The sequence below is a fragment of the Alternaria dauci genome, chromosome 1 (assembly GCF_042100115.1).
Source record: "Alternaria dauci strain A2016 chromosome 1, whole genome shotgun sequence".
Classification (NCBI taxonomy): domain Eukaryota; kingdom Fungi; phylum Ascomycota; class Dothideomycetes; order Pleosporales; family Pleosporaceae; genus Alternaria; species Alternaria dauci.
Genome location: NC_091272.1, coordinates 3,258,686 through 3,277,694, shown reverse-complemented (window position 1 = coordinate 3,277,694; position 19,009 = coordinate 3,258,686). Strand labels below are relative to the sequence as shown.

Genomic DNA, 19,009 nt, shown 5'->3' with positions numbered 1-19,009 from the left:
GTTCCAAGATGGTTGTCGGGCAGCAGCGTTTGGGCTCATGGGCCGTTTCCTGCGCACACAAGGGCAGCATGTTCTGAGAGGCACGTGTAGCAGGGCGAGTAATGGCATAGGTAGCGTCGCGGAAAGGGCGGAAAGGGCAGGTCTTGCGTGCCTCGTGGGTGTGGCTGGAGAGGTGTTGCAACGAGAACCATGTATGCGCATGTCTGAGCACGACTAGGAACCATTGGCGGTGAGGGTCGGGGCAGCGAATCAGACGGCGGGCCTCGGCCATACCAAGTCACCTGGCCCTTGGCTGTACGTCATTGCACAGCCGCTAGCAATGGTAGCCGCGGTATGCACCACCACCGGACCAGCGATAACACTCTTTCTTGCGCACGCGCATTGTCCGTAGTAATCACATCTCTGTGCTGCCTCCCCAACACGGATATGGAGACTCCACATCCCGTCACCTGTCCTTATCGCGCATCTGCAGCGGCGTGGAGACTCGGGGCGTTGGGTGTGGAGAAAGGGTCCTCGTGAGTCTTGCTCGAGCGACTAGTCGGCAGAGCTTTGGTATCGATTGCAGCCTACGCCGCCGTCTGATATAGACCTTGCTGTCTCTTCTTACCTTTCTCTTTCCTCGGTTGAGAGAATTGCACTCTACGGTAGTCGTCATGGTCAACTTCACACCCTGGCGCAAGTCGCAGTCAGCCGATGCGAATGCCGTGGATGCGGCTGCTGCATCTTCACAAGACAGAGACGCCCCGCGACGGAAGTGGAATCTGGGGATTCTAAGCGACCCACAGACGGACGAAGTGCCTGGTAAGCTTTCTTTTTCTTTTTCTTTTCGTTCAGTTATCCCAGGCGAATGGCGAACTAATTCTCTCTTCACAGGCTCCGTTATCCTCCTCTCGAAAACGCACAACCGCAACGAGCCGCTGGGACTCCAGCATGCCCACGCACGCACATCGGCCTCATCGCTTCCGACCTCGTACCGTCCCAGGCCTCAGCGAACTGCCTCGCAACCGGGCTCCCGCCAGTCGTCGCGTTCTCGGCTGCCTGAGAAGAAGCGGACAAAGGATGGCCGTTTTATTCTGGATCCTCAACCCGAGGACTCGGCCAACGACCCGCTCAATTGGGCGCAAGTGCGGCGAGATCTCGCCCTCGTGTCGCTTGGCTTCTACTGCATGATCGGAGGAGGAATGACGCCGCTGTTGGCCGCCGGCTTCAACGACGTGGCCGAGACATACGACGTGACGCTCTCCCAGGTCGCCTTGACTACGGGTTTGTACATGTTGGGACTTGGTCTGGGGAGCGTGGTTGCGTCGCCTACTGCCATTCTGTTCGGCAAGCGGCCCGTATATCTCGGCGCCATTATACTCTTCACCGTCTCCTCCATATGGTGCGCCGCATCGCCCAGCTACGCGTCTCTTGTGGTGGCGCGTATTGTCCAAGGCTTTGCCGTTTCGCCAGTCGAATGTCTGCCTAGCGCTACCATTGCCGAGATTTTCTTCCTCCACGAGCGAGCATACCGCCTGGGAATTTACACGCTACTTCTGCTTGGCGGAAAGAACTTGATCCCTCTGGTCAGCGCCGTCGTCGTGCAGTCTCTGGGCTGGCGATGGGTGTTCTGGATCACCGCTATAGTCGTCGGTTTCTGTTTCTTCCTCATCTTCTTCTTTGTGCCCGAGACCTTTTGGGACCGAGCACCTAGGCCAGCCAAGCGACACAATCGTGCCCGCAGCAAGAGTCCAGGACAACACCATGGACACTTCCATCTACCAAACTTGCATCACAAAAAGGCTGCCGATGCATCGCAGGCACAGAACGCATCCTCGGTGCCAGCAACACCCTTGCCCGCAACGCCTCTGGCAGCGTCCAACGAGGTGCCCGCCAAACGTCCCAAGAACGCACATGTTGGATTCGCTGAGCCAGACCCTGAGGAGAAGACTGGTCATGCAGACACTACTGTTGATACTGGACGACATGCAAGTGTGCCACCGACTCCACAATCTCCGATGAGCATCCACTCCACACCCGGCGAGAACCCGCGTCATGACTATTTTGGGCAGCTTCCAGAAACCCTCGTAGCCGACCCAGAGAAGCAAGATAGTCGTGCTGGCAGCGAATATATATCGACGGAACCTACCGAGAACGACCAGGTTTCGGAACAGTTTTCCATTCACTACACCGACTACTATCGTGACGCCCCGCGAAAGTCGTATCGCCAGTCACTAAGGCCGTGGAATGGACGTCTTGTCAAAGACAAGTGGCTTCGCGTAGCCATCCGCCCATTCATTCTGTTTGCGTATCCCGCTGTCCTCTGGTCATCTCTCGTCTACGCGCTCGCTGTTGGATGGCTGATTGTGCTTTCTGAGTCAGTCGCGCACATCTACCAGGACACGTCGTATAACTTTACGTCACTTCAAGTGGGTCTTGTCTACATCTCACCATTCGTAGGTGGTGTTCTTGGTACGGCAGTAGCAGGCCGAGTCTCCGACCTTGTGGTACGGTTCATGGCGCGCAAGAACGACGGCGTATATGAGCCAGAATTCCGTCTCCTAATGGCAGTGCCCATCGCCATCAGCACCGTCATTGGACTCATGGGCTTTGGCTGGAGTGCGGAAGAGAAGGACAACTGGATTGTCCCGACCGTTTTCTTTGGTGTCATCAGCTTTGGCTGCTCGCTGGCTAGTACCACGGCGATTACTTTTGTGGTGGACAGTTACCGCATGTATGCTGGTGAGGCGCTTGTCACGCTTAATTTCTCGAAGAGTAAGTTCAGCCAATGATGCGCACATTTGCATGGATACTAACATATTTGGACAGACGTTTTGCACGGCTTCATCTTTTCCCTCTTCTTCCCGCATTGGCTTGAATCGAGCGGTAGCAAGGATACATTCTTGGCGATTGGAGGCATCCAATTAGGATGCATGCTTTTCAGTATTCCCATGTACATTTATGGTAAGAGAGCACGGATGTGGACTGTTAGGAAGAACTTGATGGAGAAGTTTTAGAGGCGTTTACTAGATACGAGGATGTGAATAGAATGGACAGCAATGTCTCAACATACTGAGCATGTAGTCTTGTAGTTGCAAGTGCACAGTGTGGGATTGTCTTGACTGAGAAAAGGTACGGCCGCGCGTGCTCTATATACACTAGACGAAGAACTCCAATCATGTCTCAGAGGTTGATAGCCTGTTGTTGTACCCAACATGAATTCAACAGACACGTCTAGTACACCGCTCGTTGCTTAGACGACGGCGCATCGCCCTTGGCGGCGGGCAGTATTTTGCGCTCGACGCACCCGGCGGCCCACGCTCAGGATACATCTAACAGCCCCTTCAACACCAGATTAAACCCTCACACCGCCTATACCACCGTTTCTGGAATTGCTGCATACATTTCTAGCCACCAAGCAACTCTTGCAGTACACTTTATACACAATGGTAAGTCGTGTCTTTTCTTCTTCAGAACTCGGACCCCGCACCGCTCGTGGCTCCTCGACAATCGTTGGTTGGCCGCGGGCCAGGTCGTCCCTGCCCTGGGCGTGCGGGCAACAGGCAGCGGCGAGTGGCTGCAGCAAAACAACGCGCGTGCTTCATTCTGTTGCACAAATGCTGTCAACACCGCAGCTTGCCTTTTTCCCGACAGCAGCAGCATCGCAAATCCCAACCTTCAGCAACACCCAAATACCCCCACCACATCACTAGCGATTTGACACGGCGAGAGAAGAACAGCCATGGATAACAATCATCAGGCCTCAACCAACTACCGCGAAGCTTTCCAGCTCTTTGACAAGCGTGGCAACGGCCGCGTCGACCGCGGTGCGCTCGGCGACCTTCTCCGCGCATGTGGACAGAACCCTACACTGGCTGAGATTGCCGATCTCGAGCGCGGCGTTGGCGCAGACTGTACGTATCAGACATGCACGCATTCTTGCAGTATATATGCGTTCCAGGGGGGCTAACAGGCTGCTTACAGTCGACTTTGACACCTTCTCCAAGATCCTCAACCGCCCCGGCGGCTTCCGCGAGCCCTTTGATATTGAGGAATATATCCGTGGCTTCCAGGTCTTTGACAAGGACCGGAGTGGATTTGTCGGCAAAGGCCAGATCAAGTATATTCTGACCAACCTGGGCGAGAAGATGAGCGAGGAGGAGGTGGATGAGCTGTTCAAGAGCACCATCGATGCGAGCAATAACGAGGTGGACTACAGGGGTAAGTTTATACATCTTTGGAATGGGCACGAGGAAGACTGTGACTGACTGTTGATTGCAGAGTTTGTCAAGACTATTGCGGAGAACTAGACGTTGGTTCTTGCGATTCTTGTTCACCCCTTCATCCCTTCTTCCCCTTCTCGATTGAGATTTTACGCGAGCATGTCTGAGACGGGTCACGGTTTTTTGCATGCGGATTACGTCGGCGTTGGAATTGTCTTAACATGATACATATATACACTTCTTTGATATCTGCACATTGTAGGGCAGCAGGGCATGGGAGTCGGACAGCTCGAGAGCAGCGAATATGATGCTTGGACAGAAAATTGTATTAGTGAAGTCTCACACACAAAACACATGCACCCAAGTGAAACCTTGATGTAAACAGGGAATGCAAGACTGTTTTTGGATCCATAAGGGACGCTGTCTGTCTGTAAACATATAGGCTTCTTCCTCCTGTAGCATGAGAAGCCTTGCGCGTTCACCAATGGGGTATCTAAATGTACTGATGATGATGACGAAAGGAAAAAGGCCCGCCAATCTACACGTCCCAAACTCCGAAACAAAAAAGAAAGAAAGAAAGTGAAACCAGTAAGCGCCAAAAGCAGGACTCGTCAGGGAAGTCATCATCATGATTCCATAAGTTCTGTTGAGGAACACTTGCGCATGCTTCTCTCCCCCATGGAGTAAAGCTGCGGAAGGCGGGGAGCCCCCCCTCCCCATAATCTCAACGGCTGACGCAGGTCGGGGACGGATCCGCCTAAGCTTTGACCTGAGTCACACTGACCGTGGTGCCCATGCCCGTGCCCGCGGCGCCGCCGACTGCAGAGGCAGACGCGGATGCGGTAGCTGCTTTGCCCATGATCATGTCGCTCGTCTTGACGAAGCCGCCTGGAAGGAGGAAGACGTAGTCCTCGCGTCTACCGGTCCGGTCGACGGAGAACTGCTGCCAGTCCAACTGGTATCCTACAACGAGATTGCACCGTCCACAACGCTGCAGGTATCGCTTCTCAAAGCCCTCGTCGCTGGTTATTATCTCGGCTTGGCGGTCTTGACGGGTGGAGAGGAGGAGACCATAGTGATCCTGCGATGGCGCGTTGTTGTTGCGACCAGAAGTGGGTGCTGGCGGAAGCGGCATGATGTGTGCAGCATCGCGTGTGTGTTGGCGTTTAGGTAGAGAGGGGAGCGGGGTGGTGGTTGCCAGTAAGAGATGGTTGCACAGGCAGTGGTAGGTGTAGACTGTGTTGCTGGCCTGGAGGGAGATTTTCTCCTCGGGACTGGGAGAGGGCATGGCGAAGTAAGCGCGGGAGGTAGTGGCAATATCCATTATGCAGATTGTGGGAGTGGGAGTTGTTGAGTAGTTGCTGTGTCGGAGAATTTACGCTTATGAACCGTAAGAAGAGATGCCGGGAGAATTTATGTAGTCGTGTACAAGTGGTGGGCGGTACCGATCAACAGAAACCGTGGGACGATGGGGACAGCGAGGGCGTGGGCTGGAGCGTGTGTGGTAGTCGCGCTATGTAATCGGAGTGGAAGGGTGTGGAATATGCTATGTCCGACTTGGGGGCCAGAAGAGCAGAAAATCGGAGGTCCGACCCTCTTATACTTGGACCGAAGGAGGCTGTAAACGAACCCTGATGCTTGCTCTTACGCTTAGGAAACAAGCGCACGTAGTGGGACTATGGGGATCCTTCCTGTCTCGTCGTCACAAATATACGATCGCCGCTGCGCAGAGTGCCAAGTCAATCAATAGTATAGGTTGTCACTCATCTGCACAAAGGCGGGTGAGGCGGAGTCGTGTTTGTGCTCGAGGGTGATTTGTTTGAAAGACGGCCCGGGCTCGAAACTCAATACTCCAGCCAAGCTCAGCTGTGAAACCCTCTTGGCGTGTCTTGCTGGTGGAGTTGCGGCTGTACTAGTAGGCTAAGCTGGGAGTCAGAGGTGTGCTAGCAAAAAACGACTGAGCAAAAGGGTCCACTGTGTGCTCCACAGTAGCAGCGGGTATTGATAAGAGCAAACAGAGCGGATTGGAGTCACACACAGAGGCTACGTTTGAGGAGGTGAGATTTATAGGGTAATAGGTGGCCGGCGGTGGAATGAGTAAAAGGGCAGAGGGCGTCGGCGGCGTCATGGCGTAACAGCAAAGCGAGCGAGCAGCCAAAAGCACAAGGGCCAACCCCACGATGCGTCCCCACGGCGGTGGACGTGGATCTGGTTGTGCGAATGGATTTGCAGCAGCTCAGCACGCGTCGCATCTGTTTGGACTCTGACAGCGCCGCTGCAGCGCATGTGACAGGTGGTGAGATTGGGCCGAGAACGGGGTCCGTCTGCTCGCCTCGAGTTTCCGGTGTAGCGTCGGCGCTAAGGGGGCAGTGGGGTGAAGGAGGTATGGCGTGCATACGGCACGCAGTAGAAGGTGCGAGGAAAGTTCCGTGTGGTTTCAATCGTCGGCGCGCCGCCGCCCGCGCGTCTGCCCTTGCGTTGCGACGTGCTTGGCGCCTCAGTACTTGCGACGCCTGCTCAACACGACTCGAGGCGACGAACCGGAGAGAATGCCGCTCACCAAGGATGTCATCAAGTTTGGCACCTTTGTGGTGACGAACCAGGTGCAGCCACAATGCAAAGGAGAGGGAGACACGACGCACAGCTAATCATGCGCATACAGGTCTTCCACGTAACACGCCTGTCCTTTGCCATAGTCAACCTCAAGCCTCTGCTGCCCGGCCATGTCTTGGTATCGCCACGCCGTATAGTGCCGCGTTTCAACGATCTGTCCGCCGCCGAGGTGCAGGACCTATTTTTGACCGTGCAGCGGGTGTCCCGCATGGTGGAGCGCGTCTTTAGTGCCTCGTCCCTGAACATCGCCATACAAGATGGCGTGGACGCTGGCCAAAGCGTGCCCCATGTTCATGCACACATCATCCCTCGCAAGAAGGACGACCTGGAAGAGAAGGGCGGCACCGACGCTATATACGGCATGATGGAGAGCGAGGACGCGGACCTGAGCAAGCAGCTTGCCGACAAGGAGAAGGCTGCTAGTGCACATCTTGCGGGAGAAGAAAGGAAGGGGCGCTTCCCTGCTGTGGACAATGATAGCCGCAAGCCCCGGAGCGACGAGGAGATGCAGCAAGAGGCCGAGTGGCTGGCAGAGGAGATGGCCAAGGACGGAAGAAACGAGCAGAGCGTTGTCTGAAAGCCTTTTGCCGGACTGCATCTGCACTCAATGCCTGGCCACCAGCTATGACCTGCGCGTTCAAGCCTTGCGATACTACGGATAGTACATTTACGGGTGCTAGTAGCACAGACTAGTTGTCTCTTCTACGAACTCATGCACAATGCAGATAGGTTTGAAATCCTTCCTCTGTAGTTGACCTCATTTACCCATGTGTGACCGCACCTGCCTGACGTTGAGTGGAACACTGCTTTGGAAATGCTGTAGCCTAGCTTGGCGATGCAGCTGCAACTACGCCCCAGCACCACGCAGACTTCCAGATCTCTCATGTCTGCTGCCGCCTTACTTAAGCTACCCTTTCTGGCTCCTGCGTTTAAAGAAATCTCCTTTCAATTGTTCACTAGCCGAATCAGCTCACCTCGATACAAAATTACAGGTTCGTTGCTGCCTACGTAGAGCACATGATCTTGGCGCACGGGGCTTTCCTATGTAGTCCTGCCCACCTCGTCTGCCGAACTAATCGTGTTCACCCATCCGGTAATACTCACCACCGAGACACCACTTACAAGTTCAACATCGGTTGAACCACCTTACCTGCGAAAAGATGACAGACTGCCGCCTTCTCGATCTTCCAGCGGAGCTCCGATACCATGTGTACTCTTTCTTGATTCCACACGATATGGTCATTACATTCGAGCGTAATGGTTTCTTGAACAGTGGCGAGCCTAACTGGATCACATATGGCACCTCGAAGGGCGAAGACGCTCCTTGTAAGATAGGAGAGAATCCCTCTTATAGAAACACGACATTGCGTCGCTGGAACCATATCACGGTTGAGACGCAGCTATTCCGGGTCAGCAAATTTATTTCGAATGAGGCGTTATGTAAGTCTTCCCCATGGTATGTATCTACTCTTATTAACTGCCTCAGCGGTTCTGTATGGAATGAATCGCTACAAGTTCACTGTCCACGGACAAAGCATATGGCCAAAGTCGATACGGAGTCCTTTCGTCTTCGGGCCTTTTGGTCATCCTGACCGACTCCCTTTGTTACGGAATCTACGAATTATCCATATTGAAGTAGTTCCTGAAGTCGACAGCCATTGGGCTGTCAAGCGTCAGCGGTCACGACTCGAGTACCTTGTCGAAATTCTGAAAGAGCATGCAGATGACAGCAACCAGAAGTCTCTATTGGAAGACCTGGAGGTTGATTTCCATCTTGTCTCGAACAAGCCACGGTCTATCTGCGCGAAGGCTCCCAAATGCATGGCACATCCCGGTATCCCAAAGGACACGGAGAAATTCATGTTCGGCCTTGAGAGCCTAGCATACCTTCGCGGTATCAAGGACGTGAAAATCATTGGGTTGCCGGAGTGGTACGCCAAGTGTCTACAACTATCGATACAAGGTGGAGGCGGAGGCGTTGAGGAGGTAGATTGGCCGCTTGTGGAAATCAAGCCTAGCAAGCAGCGGAAGAAGCACTTGGCATCGACCCGCAAATGGCATCAACCTACACTGAACTGGAAGGAGTTTGCCGAGCGCAACGAAATCACTACTCCACCTGATATTGACAAGCTCTATGCGACAGACGGGTATTGCTAATTTATTACAACATTTTGTGTTGAGCCGCTGATGTTGCGTTGATAGAGAAGCTGCAGGAGCGGAAGGTGACGGATGGCACATGGCACATGGCAGACCTGCTGCGTGCGCTTCGTAATTAGCTTGCACAGCACATGAAGGAACCACGACTGTCAATAACTATCTCATCACCTTTTTGGCCTTGAACCAACACAACGTTGAGTGCGCGTACAGTCATAGACGTGTGACTCTCGCTGTCTCACTCCATGATGTGTGGCTTGCCCCACGTTTGCTGCTTGATTGGCTTGCGAGCACGACGCGAACTGCGACCATGACCTAATGACTCTCCTATCGCGCCGCGGCCTTTATCGCCATCTGTCCCTGAACATATCTTCGGTGTGTAGTAGAGCTTCTGTCTCCTTGTCCTCTGTTCAGACATCTTCCTTGTTGAATCTACTAGCATTCCTCTTTCTTGGACTCCACCTATACAACTCTTCTTGTAGTTCGCACCCTCCACGCCACCACAATGGCCGTCGGTGATATTCCCTCAAGCCCCCAGCAGGCAACCGCCCCACCTCAACCCATCGATATTGAAGCGTGGACCGAGCAGGCGACTGTTGCGCTCAGTTCTGTGGCCATATCTGCCCCTGGGGATGCGCTTCAGGGTACCTCGGTTACGCTTGCCATCCCGCTCGATGAACACGATGCGCCTGCTGCTGCCGCACATCCTGTACGTGCTTCAGCAGCTGCAAAGGAGGGCGGCTACTACCGCCGCAAAGAACCACTTCGCCGCGACAGCTTGAAGAGGCGTGAAGCTGTGCTGAAGGGCAAGGAGGGGTCTAGGCGCAGGCAACGCTGGGAGAATGGTACGTCGAGGGCGCCCCCTCCCCTCTCTCAATGACACTTTGCGCATTACAACACGGCTCTGTGGTCATCACCTGCACTGCGAGTAATTTATTCTTCAAAGTACGCGTCCATTGATTTTTAGACAGACCGTCTCCTGAACAACCCCTACGCCGAGCCTCCACTGCCAAAGGACTGGGAAGTTCATCCTACCTACACGGCCAAAAACGTGCCCTACTATCTTGCTCCTCTCTGGGATGCCGGCCTCAAGCGTCAGTCCAACGAACGCAAGACCGCTGCAGTCGCCCAAAAGGCCGCGACCAAGACCGTAGCCAACAAGCCCACAACTCCCGGTGTTGTGCCCAAGGAACTGCGCGAGAAGCTCAAGCGATCGCGCGGCGCCAAGGGTCTTCTCATGGACCTCGAGGGCGAGGTACGAAAGTTTGTTGTCGCCTACGAGGAGAAGGAGCGCAAGGCAGAGCAAGATGGCTTACCTGCCGATCCAGACAGCGAGGACGACGAGATCGTCTTCGTTGGAAGGAACGGACAGATGAACGATCTTCGCTCGCCTACAGAGGCTGAAGCTGTCAAGAAAGAGCTCATGCTCTTTGAAACACCCGAGGAGGACGTTGGCGGCAGCTTTGGACGCTGGCTCGTACATCACATTGGTGTCTACTATGGCTTGAAGACGTGGAGTGTCACTGTCGGCAACCCAGCCAGGCGTGAAGCATACGTTGGCTTGAAGGGCGCCAAGCTCAAGGCAGGGAACAACGGCAGCCAGGTCTGTAGCTCTTTGCCGCGACCACTCTATGGTTTAGTCTAGTTTTCTATGGCCTCAGCCTTGTCTCGTCATCTCTCGCATCCTCTACACTCGCTTGTTCGGTCTGCTTTACTCATATACAACGCTTGGCATGAGTCTGTACTCGCATCTTGCATCTGCATATAGATGGCTGGGTCGTTATCATTGAATCATATATGCCGCTTGTTGACATCTTGCTCGACAGCTAATCGTGTTGGTTTTGCTACCCCAGCTAGGATTGTTCTGCAAGGACCACCAAATGTTACAAGTGACGTGTAGAGGACCTGTGGATTAACAGACAAAACGATTGTCTGCGGGAACGATGCATCGGAAGTGCCGGTACTTTGTTGATAATATCACGCGAATATCCTTGTATTCTTTCCTGTACCCGGCAAACCCCCGATTTTGCTGCAGGGATCCTGTATGAGACTAGAGACATTACCTTTGTGGCTGCCGAGGCGTAAGGTTTGTATGACAACGGACATTGGTTTTATGCTTTGGGGCTGGGTATGATTATAATGGCTCTGATTGTGTTTCGTTGGAGATCTGGACGGTCACCGTGATACAGTGGGTATCGGTGGAATCTGACGACTCTGGGCCGGACTCTGAATCCGATTGGCAGGGGGTTTCTGCTGTCGCATCAGAACGGAACCTTCCAAGGTTGGGTACCTCCAAAGCTGATCACAAAGGATGGTCTTGGCGCTCTAGCTTCCCAGATAAACACCAGACCTGGCAGCCTCCAGACACGTTTCCATTCCTATTCATCAGTCTTACAGAATCAGCAACATGGCATCTACCGTCACAGCCCAAGATGGCCAGACAGCCGAAGGTCTTTCGTAAGCATCGCGATTAGCTGGCAACCATCACAAGAAGCTGATACCTCTTACAGCAACTCCACCCAAAAGTTGATCGCAGTGTACAGGCACGCATTGCACTAAGTGTATTGGAAACATCCACCCTGGTTCTTGCATCGCGTCCCCGTCAAACCCGAAATGTACATGCAGATACCTACTGTCGTTTAGTCGAGCAACCATTAACTCTGTCACCAGACTTTTTCACCCAAGGGCGGGCCCCGTATTCCTGGCCTATAATGTGACGATGTTCGAAATGATGCAAGAAAAAATCTCTCGCGAAATCCGGGATCTGATTTGTGCATGGATCTGGGATGGTGAAGAAATGGAGCAGCACCGCGGCCGCATGTGGAGCACCATTCAGTCAACGTGTCTCATGTGCGTCGACCCCTCAGCACTGCATTGCCGGTTTCATATGTCACTTCCGTACTATCTGCGAGCCCCTCTAGTTGGAACGGAAATGACAAGAGAGCTAGTGGAGTCTTGGTATACGGCTGCAGTGACTTATCATGAGAAGGACCTACTTGTGGTCCACCAACCCACTAGGGTAGAGGAAATCATCTGCAAGGACGCTTTCAACGTCGGACTTGACCCGGCTCAAGTCTTGAGGAAGCTGGAGATCGACACGAGGGTGAGCGACTTTGTTCGACCGGAAGATGGAAAAGCGCCTCCGAATAGGATCCTGCGCTCAAAGTATGATGAAATTCAGAGTGCAGAGCACCGCCGGGAAGTCGTGACGAAGCCTCTTCTGAGAATTCAACAGAAAGAGGGATTTCAGCTCGTAATCAAGGTCCGCCAGAAGTACGTCCGGATCAATCACTGGAGAGAGGTCTTTGATGCATTGCGAGAGCCGGTAAGGGTGATGAAGGCAGAAGGTGCGGTCGTAAAAGCCACTTTCTGGTACGACAAGCAGGAATATGGGAGTACGAGGGTGAGCTACGACATTGTAGACGCCGTATTGCAGCCTGAGGAGGAGTGGAAACCAAAGGCTGTAGCCTTTCTTGACGCGGTTCGGCTTCCCCGATTCACTTCTTTTACTTCGCTAACCACACGTACCAGCAACCCGTCATCGCGAACATTCACCGTTTGTACCGTGATGAGAACAAACCCGGTTTTGACCCAGAGATCGACATTTATCTCACACAAGAAGAGATAATTGAACAGAGAGAAAGAGACACTGACATCATGATGTATAATACGCAGAGGCAGGAGCCGCATCACGATTGGCAACGTGAATACCTGTCAACCGGGACTCTGCGGCATGAGAGAGGGGTTTGCCAGTGTCCAGAGTGTAAACCTAATGCTATATGGGGGGATTACAACTTTAACAACGACAATGAGGACTCTGATGAGGATGAGTCTGCTGACGAGGATGAGTACTCGGACGATTACGAGTTGTCTGATGTAGAGAGGGAGGGATATTGAGGGGGAAGCTCTGGAAGGAATATACGGCCATGACTGGGGCATTGCGCCAGCACATGAATCTTTTCTACACACCTTTACCGCGATTTATCATAGTGTCTTTCAACAGTGTTGTGCTTGCGTCTTCTACCAGCACATTTATCATTTGAATCAATCTTTTCTACAAGTTCTGCGATATAGAGTGGAAGAAGTATGTATACGTCACATGTGCTTAGGAAGTTTGACATTCTCTGAGCATCGTTCATCAAGTTCATTCATAACTATAGCATCACCGGCTTACAACAAACTATTCATGTCGACTGTGCAGAAATGTCTTTCTTCCATCTTGTCCGACGCTACTCGAACTTTGCAAAAGCAAGTTCGTATGCCAGAGCAAGCGTCATGCGCGCATGCTGAAGCATGTGGTCGAAGCTTAGATACTCAATCTTGTCTTCGGTTGTGTGAATCTTGTTGTCGCTGTACTTGAAGTCTGACTCAATGACGAAAGCTGACGGGTAGCCGGCCTTGGATGCGCTGGCATGATCGGAACAGGCGTAACCGCACTTGGTCAGAACATACGGAATGCCGCAGTAGACGGTAATGATCTGCTTGATGAACTCGGTAAGGCCAGGGTCAACAAAGTCGGTAATGACACCAACAGACTCTGGCTCGCCGGCATCGAGCGTCTTCTGAACATAGCCCGTCATGTCCTGCTGAAGCATAGCCTTGACTTTGCGATCCTCCTTCTCGTAAGACTGGAAAATGGCCTGCGATCCCAAGAGACCTCCCTCTTCGGCAGAATACCAGTGAAACTCGATTGTGTTGTCAGCCTCACCCTTGAGGATCTCCTCCGACTTGAGGAGTACGCGTAGTGCTTCGAGGATGGTAACGGTACCGCTGCCGTCGTCGTCGGCTCCTGGGGCGGCCAGGAGAGATGGAAAGAAGAGGTTGATGCTGTCTTGATGAGCGCCAATGACAATCGTCTTGTCGCTCTTGCCAGGGATGGTGGCAATAATAGAGGACTGGCCCCAGGGGTGGGGGAATGCCTTCACCGAGGCTTTGACAGCGCCTGCATCGGCGAGAGTCTTGTTGACCTGTCCAAGAAGCCATGCCGAGCTCTCCACGCCGTATTTGGATTTGTAGTATCGGGTGTGGAATGAGGTAAAGGTCTCGAGATGCTCGCGCATGTTGTCCTTCTCCAGCTTCTTGAGGAGCGGAGCAATGGTTTCATTGTATATGGGCTTTTCGGGAAACTTTACGCTCTCAGTCTTGAACTGACGGTTGAGCGTGCCGAGCTCTTTGTTGTGCGTAATGTCGAAGAAGTTGATGTTTTGCTGGACCATGTCAGCGGCAAGCCTCGAAACGCACATCATGCGAACAGCTCTCGATGTCGGGTGCTTCTCCGTACCTTACGCAGCTCCCACTTCTCATCCTCGGTGACCCATCTTGTCTCGCCAGGTGACAGCTCGATCAGATACTCATCCGGCTCGACGATAGTAAGCTGCGGCTCTTGCAGGACAACCTGGGGGTCCTTGGGATGTGATACCGCAGCAGCAAGGGCTGCAGTATAAAGTGGTAGCAATAGTGTGGTTGACTTCATGTTTGATGGAACTGAGGACGGTATTGAGAGCTACCTTGGTACGATAAGGTGTGGCCTGGAGGCCTATCGGTGGTTGACGCGGTGATGCGGAGATAGCGCGGAGCTGTCCCAATCAGGCTAGTGTTCTATCACGAGGTCACGCGTCGTGTCCACTCCGCTTCTTGTTCACGCGCATGCACGAATAGCTGGGCACGTTCTTCCTGTATTCGTATCTGACATTGGGCTCTATTTCTATTGCAGAACAAAGGGGGGTTTTAATAATGCCACTGTTGAGAGGGCCAGAAAAACATCCGGTGCAAAACGAACAAACTCTGCAACCGAAGAAAACAACCGAAATGCCAATCATCTCCCGCCCATCTAGGCATGCCCACATTGTAACTGTGATCAGCGGGAACCACGACGTCATCACTCCCCCTGTAGAGTCTGTTCAAGCTGCTGCATCTGATATGCCACCATCATAGCCACACCAGCTCCGAACAAGATGCATCTTTCCCTTGTCTCTATAAAAATCAATGCGCCCACCAACGCAAACGCCAGAGCCATAGAACCTGTCATCAGTGTTCTGGCAAAGAGCTGGAAGGCTCCATTCTCATCTTCACAGGTTGGTCGACGATTGTCCTGCATCCTCTTAAAGGCATTTCGGAATCTGTGGGCTCTGTTGATGTGTACAGCAGCTTCAATTACCATCGGACGAGTACGCCCTATCGCACCCTCATCACGGCCATCTATTGGCACTTTGATGGCGTCGTCGCTATCGGCTTCTATGATACTGCTCGTAGCTCGCCTTTTAGTTGTCATTCCTTCCCAGTATACACGTTGAAGATCCACCTTTGCCTCGCGGCATATGCGAGGTATCTCTTGTGCAACATATCTGATCTGGTCCTCATTGAGATCTTCGACCTTCAGCGACAGTCGAAGATTGATTGACGCCCTCTCGAGAGCATCCTTTTGGAACGCAGCTTTACGTTCCTGGGTCTGATGCTGGTGCAGAGGCCCAAGTTGCACGGTTCGTTTGTAGCTTCGCAGTCGATCCCATGATAGACATGGTTGCGTCGTTCGTTTCTCGTTAATTTTTTCGCAGAGCTGTGTCAGCAGAAAAGGCCCTCCCTTCTCGGCTAGCAATTCTTCCATAGAGTTGCAGAGCGCGGTCGTGAAAGAGTTCGGCCCTGGACCAGACGTAAAAGATTCTGCTGCTGACGCTGCTAACAACTGGTAGGTCCGTGACCCTACGTTTTGGCACTTGGTGGCTGCTACACTCGCCATACAACAATCCAATATGACAAGTGCATCGCCCTCCATATCGTCCAGAATTGGCAATTCCGCTTTGGACCAGCTTGCTCTCGCCATGTGTCGTCGGGACGCTCTGATATGTGAAGGGTCTTCATTTGCCGACAGCTCCAGAAATCTACCTTCATTGTTTATGGAGCCGTGGCCCGTGTAGTAGATGATCAGTAAATTATGTCGGTCATCATGTTTATGAACATAATCCATTATCGCCTTGTTGATGTCGAGCTGTGGGCGTTTGCTATCCTCGATTGCGTGTACGGAGCACTCATAGCCGAACTGGTTCACGAATATCGACTGCAGCCGCTCAATCTGGAATCAAGAGTAAGAACATGACCGCTACTAAATTATGGTACGATGTACTGACCTCCGCAGTATGGCCCTTGAATTCGTCTATACTTTCGTCCCATCGGATGATCTTTACCGCAACTTTTAGGTAGCCGAGGGGGATTTTCAAAGCCTCGTCCGAGGCTGCCTGGAATATGGTCTGTCTCACGGCGTCTCGTTTCCACTCCATAATTTCTTCTTCCTTTCTGGCGGCCTGTGCGGCGGCAGCATCATCTGGTGTGACGTATGTATTCTTTCGAGACACCTTCGCAGGAGAAGAACTACGGGAGATTGCTGAGTCGCCTTGCTGCCCCGTTTTGGTAGCTGACTTTTGGTGATTTGGCATGGCGAACGACTGTGTGACCTGAAGTATACAGGGCGGCCATTTGGGGATAGGCCCTGTTTTTGAAGTCTCACGACAGGCTGTGCAATCCCACAGCAATCGTCCACCCTGCGGCTATGCTGTCAGAATCGTATAGGTTTGGTGTCCTTCTATCACAAGCGACCAAGGGCTGTTTGCCTGATCGCCTGCGCAGTTCGTGCCTTCTTTTTGGTTGGCTCTCGGCCCCTGACGTTTGTCCTGCACACGGCGCCACAAACGAACTCATCCCAATCAGAAGAGAACCCGACGCTCTACTACGATAGTGTACTAGGTCATCCGCCAGATCAATCCGCAGAGTTGAGGCTTAAAAACCTAATGCGGTACGGTACGTTTGTTTATGGAGCTAGTGAAATTACAGCTTGGCTGAAGCATGCTGTGAAGCTTGAACAGATAAAGGGCTCAAGTGAGCCTGCTAATTCGCCTCGAGGCCTTAGGCATTTTTAACGCAGCAAATAAGCGAAGAGGCTCGTCTACTCACAGCTCCTCCGCGAATAAGATCTTCCCGATGCCAGACCAGGTGAGATCACACAGATCCCACTTCATCGCCAGCGGATGGGCCTACTACTGACCGGTCGCCCTCTGCCTCGCACAGAAAAACCTTTCCGATAATGAGCGAAACAAGTCAACGGTGGAAACTAGTGATACCCCTGAGACTGTGAGTAGGGGTTGTCTCCATACAAGCACAGTGCTCAGACTAATGTTTTTGACCAGCGGCAGCCACGATTTGAGAATGATGATCCGGTCAAGATGATGATCACCGATTCAGGGAACACGCGTTTCAAGACTTTCTATGTAACTCGTTCAAAACTTGTAGGCAGTCGTTGGATGTACGAGTTGAAGGATCCCGACACCGATTGACCTTGGGAAGAAGGCAAACTATTCCCAGGAACTGATCTCGAGAGCGACGAATGTGTGGTTGGGTAACGTGTCACACATCGGCCTTACCAACTCGAAGCTGCGACCTCTTGGCATTCCCAGCCTTCCATGTTGGTCCTACTACAAGAGCATGGCCTTGCCTCCTCAATACGAGTTATTCGAGCTTTCTCGTTTTAATGTTCCAGAGTTCTCCTGTGTACATGACGAGACTCTCACTTTCTGCCGTTTCGTTCTCATGAGTACGGATCGCACAATGCATCAAACAAACACGCCCACTTTTGATATTTCTGATGCGGAGAAGGGAATTGTCCAAGGTCCACAAAGATACAGCGAAGTAAACGTCGAGAGCCATAGTCGAGCAACAACATTGGCCCTGAAAGAAACAGATCCGCATGACTCTACGCGTTGTCAGGTGGGTAAGGACGTTACTCACGCCAAGCCTACGGCAGCAGAAATAGAACGCGAGATTACGGAGACCAAAACAATACCGTGTACGTGAAGAGTCGTTTGATCTATTGTCTACAAAACTAAGTTCACCGCAGTAGAGGCTTATCCGCAGGGTTATCCTCGACAAGCAGCATTCCAATCCAGTGAGCCGAGCTGGTCGATATACCGTGGATTCAGTTACCTGCACTCCCGTGTTATCTTGGAACTTCAAGACGAGCTCCGTTGTTTGGAGAAAGGTCTCACAGACATGGACTTGATTGATTTCAAGAATGGCAACGAGAAGCCATTGCGGTCACGGAGCGGAGACCTTGTACAGGCCAAAAGAGCAAAGACTGCCAGCAAGCGTGCGCACATCATCAACGAGATCAGATGTAAACTCGTGAACTACGGTATGACACGACAAGGTGGTTTAATGCTTTGCAATTGACGCAGTGGCAGACGAGATACTGTCAAAAGCACGCGATCTTAACGCATTCCAACGTCCGTCAAGGCGTGATTACCGAAACTTTCGGACGTGGTTCTACAACACAAAACCACTGACAAACGACTCGGAAGAAGAGTTCATATGGCGTAAAGAAGACCTCTTGTCTCTTCGGCATGGCCGCGAATGGTCAGGTTTCGACGGCTTCGTCGAATCATGCCTTCGTAGAGTGCACTGTCGTCTCACTCAGGTAGGTGAAGACTGTCAAAACCACATCCCCGCGTCTAACATGCGCAGAAAATATTCGCAACAAAGGAGCTTCGCGAAAAAACCAGTGACAAGTGCACGTTCTACTACTCGCAATCACGTATCGAGAAACTTGTTGGACTGATCATCACTATCATGATATTCGTCTTACTAGTCTTGCCGGTTGTGGCTATGTACCAGCTGACTTCAGTCGGTGATCGCAACTCTACTTTTGATGCTGTTGGTATTTTGGTAGTCTTCACGCTTCTGTTCTCAGCAGCCATGTCACTTGTGACGAAGGCGAAGCGGCACGAACTCTTTGGAGCTAGTGCAGCATATTGTGCAGTACTGGTTGTTTTCATCAGCAACTTCAACAGTGATGCGAATCGCTGACTTGAGTGAAGACACTTGGGATGGAGCAGCCGAGCATCTCTTGTTTCTTTCAATTATTCACCCTCTTTCATACCACGGCGATGATGTAATACCTTTTATTTCCTAGTCAACCCTACTTCATGCGCCCGCAGTTCAGACTTTTGTACCAGGTATACTTGTTTCGAAGCTTCCCCGAGAGAACCACGAGATCA

General features: G+C 52.3%; 7 protein-coding genes across 7 annotated transcripts; 5 read left to right on the top strand and 2 right to left on the bottom strand.

Annotated features, from left to right (window-relative positions):
• The first annotated feature begins 425 nt into the window (after positions 1–425).
• Positions 426–3,069, top strand: ACET3X_001019 (uncharacterized protein). Its single transcript, XM_069446264.1, has 3 exons — positions 426–801; positions 874–2,754; positions 2,809–3,069. The coding sequence occupies exons 1-3, from the start codon at positions 654–656 to the stop codon at positions 2,994–2,996; spliced, it is 2,217 nt and encodes a 738-aa protein (XP_069311261.1). The 5' UTR covers positions 426–653; the 3' UTR covers positions 2,997–3,069.
• Positions 3,070–3,301: 232 nt separating this feature from the next.
• On the top strand, positions 3,302–4,481 carry ACET3X_001018 (uncharacterized protein). Its single transcript, XM_069446263.1, has 4 exons — positions 3,302–3,428; positions 3,740–3,893; positions 3,964–4,200; positions 4,261–4,481. The coding sequence occupies exons 1-4, from the start codon at positions 3,426–3,428 to the stop codon at positions 4,287–4,289; spliced, it is 423 nt and encodes a 140-aa protein (XP_069311260.1). The 5' UTR covers positions 3,302–3,425; the 3' UTR covers positions 4,290–4,481.
• Positions 4,482–4,959: 478 nt separating this feature from the next.
• On the bottom strand, positions 4,960–5,526 carry ACET3X_001017 (uncharacterized protein; the record flags this gene model as incomplete). Its single annotated transcript, XM_069446262.1, has 1 exon — positions 4,960–5,526. The coding sequence occupies one exon, from the start codon at positions 5,524–5,526 to the stop codon at positions 4,960–4,962; it is 567 nt and encodes a 188-aa protein (XP_069311259.1).
• A 1,225-nt stretch (positions 5,527–6,751) lies between these two features.
• Positions 6,752–7,392, top strand: ACET3X_001016 (uncharacterized protein; the record flags this gene model as incomplete). Its single annotated transcript, XM_069446261.1, has 2 exons — positions 6,752–6,805; positions 6,865–7,392. The coding sequence occupies 2 exons, from the start codon at positions 6,752–6,754 to the stop codon at positions 7,390–7,392; spliced, it is 582 nt and encodes a 193-aa protein (XP_069311258.1).
• Positions 7,393–8,050: 658 nt separating this feature from the next.
• Positions 8,051–8,972, top strand: ACET3X_001015 (uncharacterized protein; the record flags this gene model as incomplete). Its single annotated transcript, XM_069446260.1, has 2 exons — positions 8,051–8,141; positions 8,302–8,972. 2 exons carry the CDS (start codon positions 8,051–8,053, stop codon positions 8,970–8,972), a joined length of 762 nt encoding a protein of 253 aa, XP_069311257.1.
• Positions 8,973–9,339: 367 nt separating this feature from the next.
• Positions 9,340–12,774, top strand: ACET3X_001014 (uncharacterized protein). Its single transcript, XM_069446259.1, has 5 exons — positions 9,340–9,814; positions 9,941–11,426; positions 11,480–11,584; positions 11,640–12,450; positions 12,501–12,774. Exons 1-2 carry the CDS (start codon positions 9,475–9,477, stop codon positions 10,612–10,614), a joined length of 1,014 nt encoding a protein of 337 aa, XP_069311256.1. The 5' UTR covers positions 9,340–9,474; the 3' UTR covers positions 10,615–11,426; positions 11,480–11,584; positions 11,640–12,450; positions 12,501–12,774.
• Positions 12,775–13,198: 424 nt separating this feature from the next.
• ACET3X_001013 (uncharacterized protein) lies at positions 13,199–14,442 on the bottom strand (the record flags this gene model as incomplete). The annotated part of the gene is made up of 2 exons (XM_069446258.1): positions 13,199–14,176; positions 14,251–14,442. The coding sequence occupies 2 exons, from the start codon at positions 14,440–14,442 to the stop codon at positions 13,199–13,201; spliced, it is 1,170 nt and encodes a 389-aa protein (XP_069311255.1).
• Positions 14,443–19,009: the final 4,567 nt, after the last annotated feature.

Coding starts and splice junctions, on each gene's coding strand:
- ACET3X_001019 (XM_069446264.1), top strand. CDS start 654: ATGGTCAACTTCACACCCTGGCGCAAGTCGCAGTCAGCCGATGCGAAT. Junction 802..873: donor ACAGACGGACGAAGTGCCTG/GTAAGCTTTCTT, acceptor CTCTCTTCACAG/GCTCCGTTATCCTCCTCTCG. Junction 2,755..2,808: donor CACGCTTAATTTCTCGAAGA/GTAAGTTCAGCC, acceptor ATATTTGGACAG/ACGTTTTGCACGGCTTCATC.
- ACET3X_001018 (XM_069446263.1), top strand. Junction 3,894..3,963: donor GCGCGGCGTTGGCGCAGACT/GTACGTATCAGA, acceptor GGCTGCTTACAG/TCGACTTTGACACCTTCTCC. Junction 4,201..4,260: donor TAACGAGGTGGACTACAGGG/GTAAGTTTATAC, acceptor TGTTGATTGCAG/AGTTTGTCAAGACTATTGCG.
- ACET3X_001014 (XM_069446259.1), top strand. CDS start 9,475: ATGGCCGTCGGTGATATTCCCTCAAGCCCCCAGCAGGCAACCGCCCCA. Junction 9,815..9,940: donor CAGGCAACGCTGGGAGAATG/GTACGTCGAGGG, acceptor ATTTTTAGACAG/ACCGTCTCCTGAACAACCCC.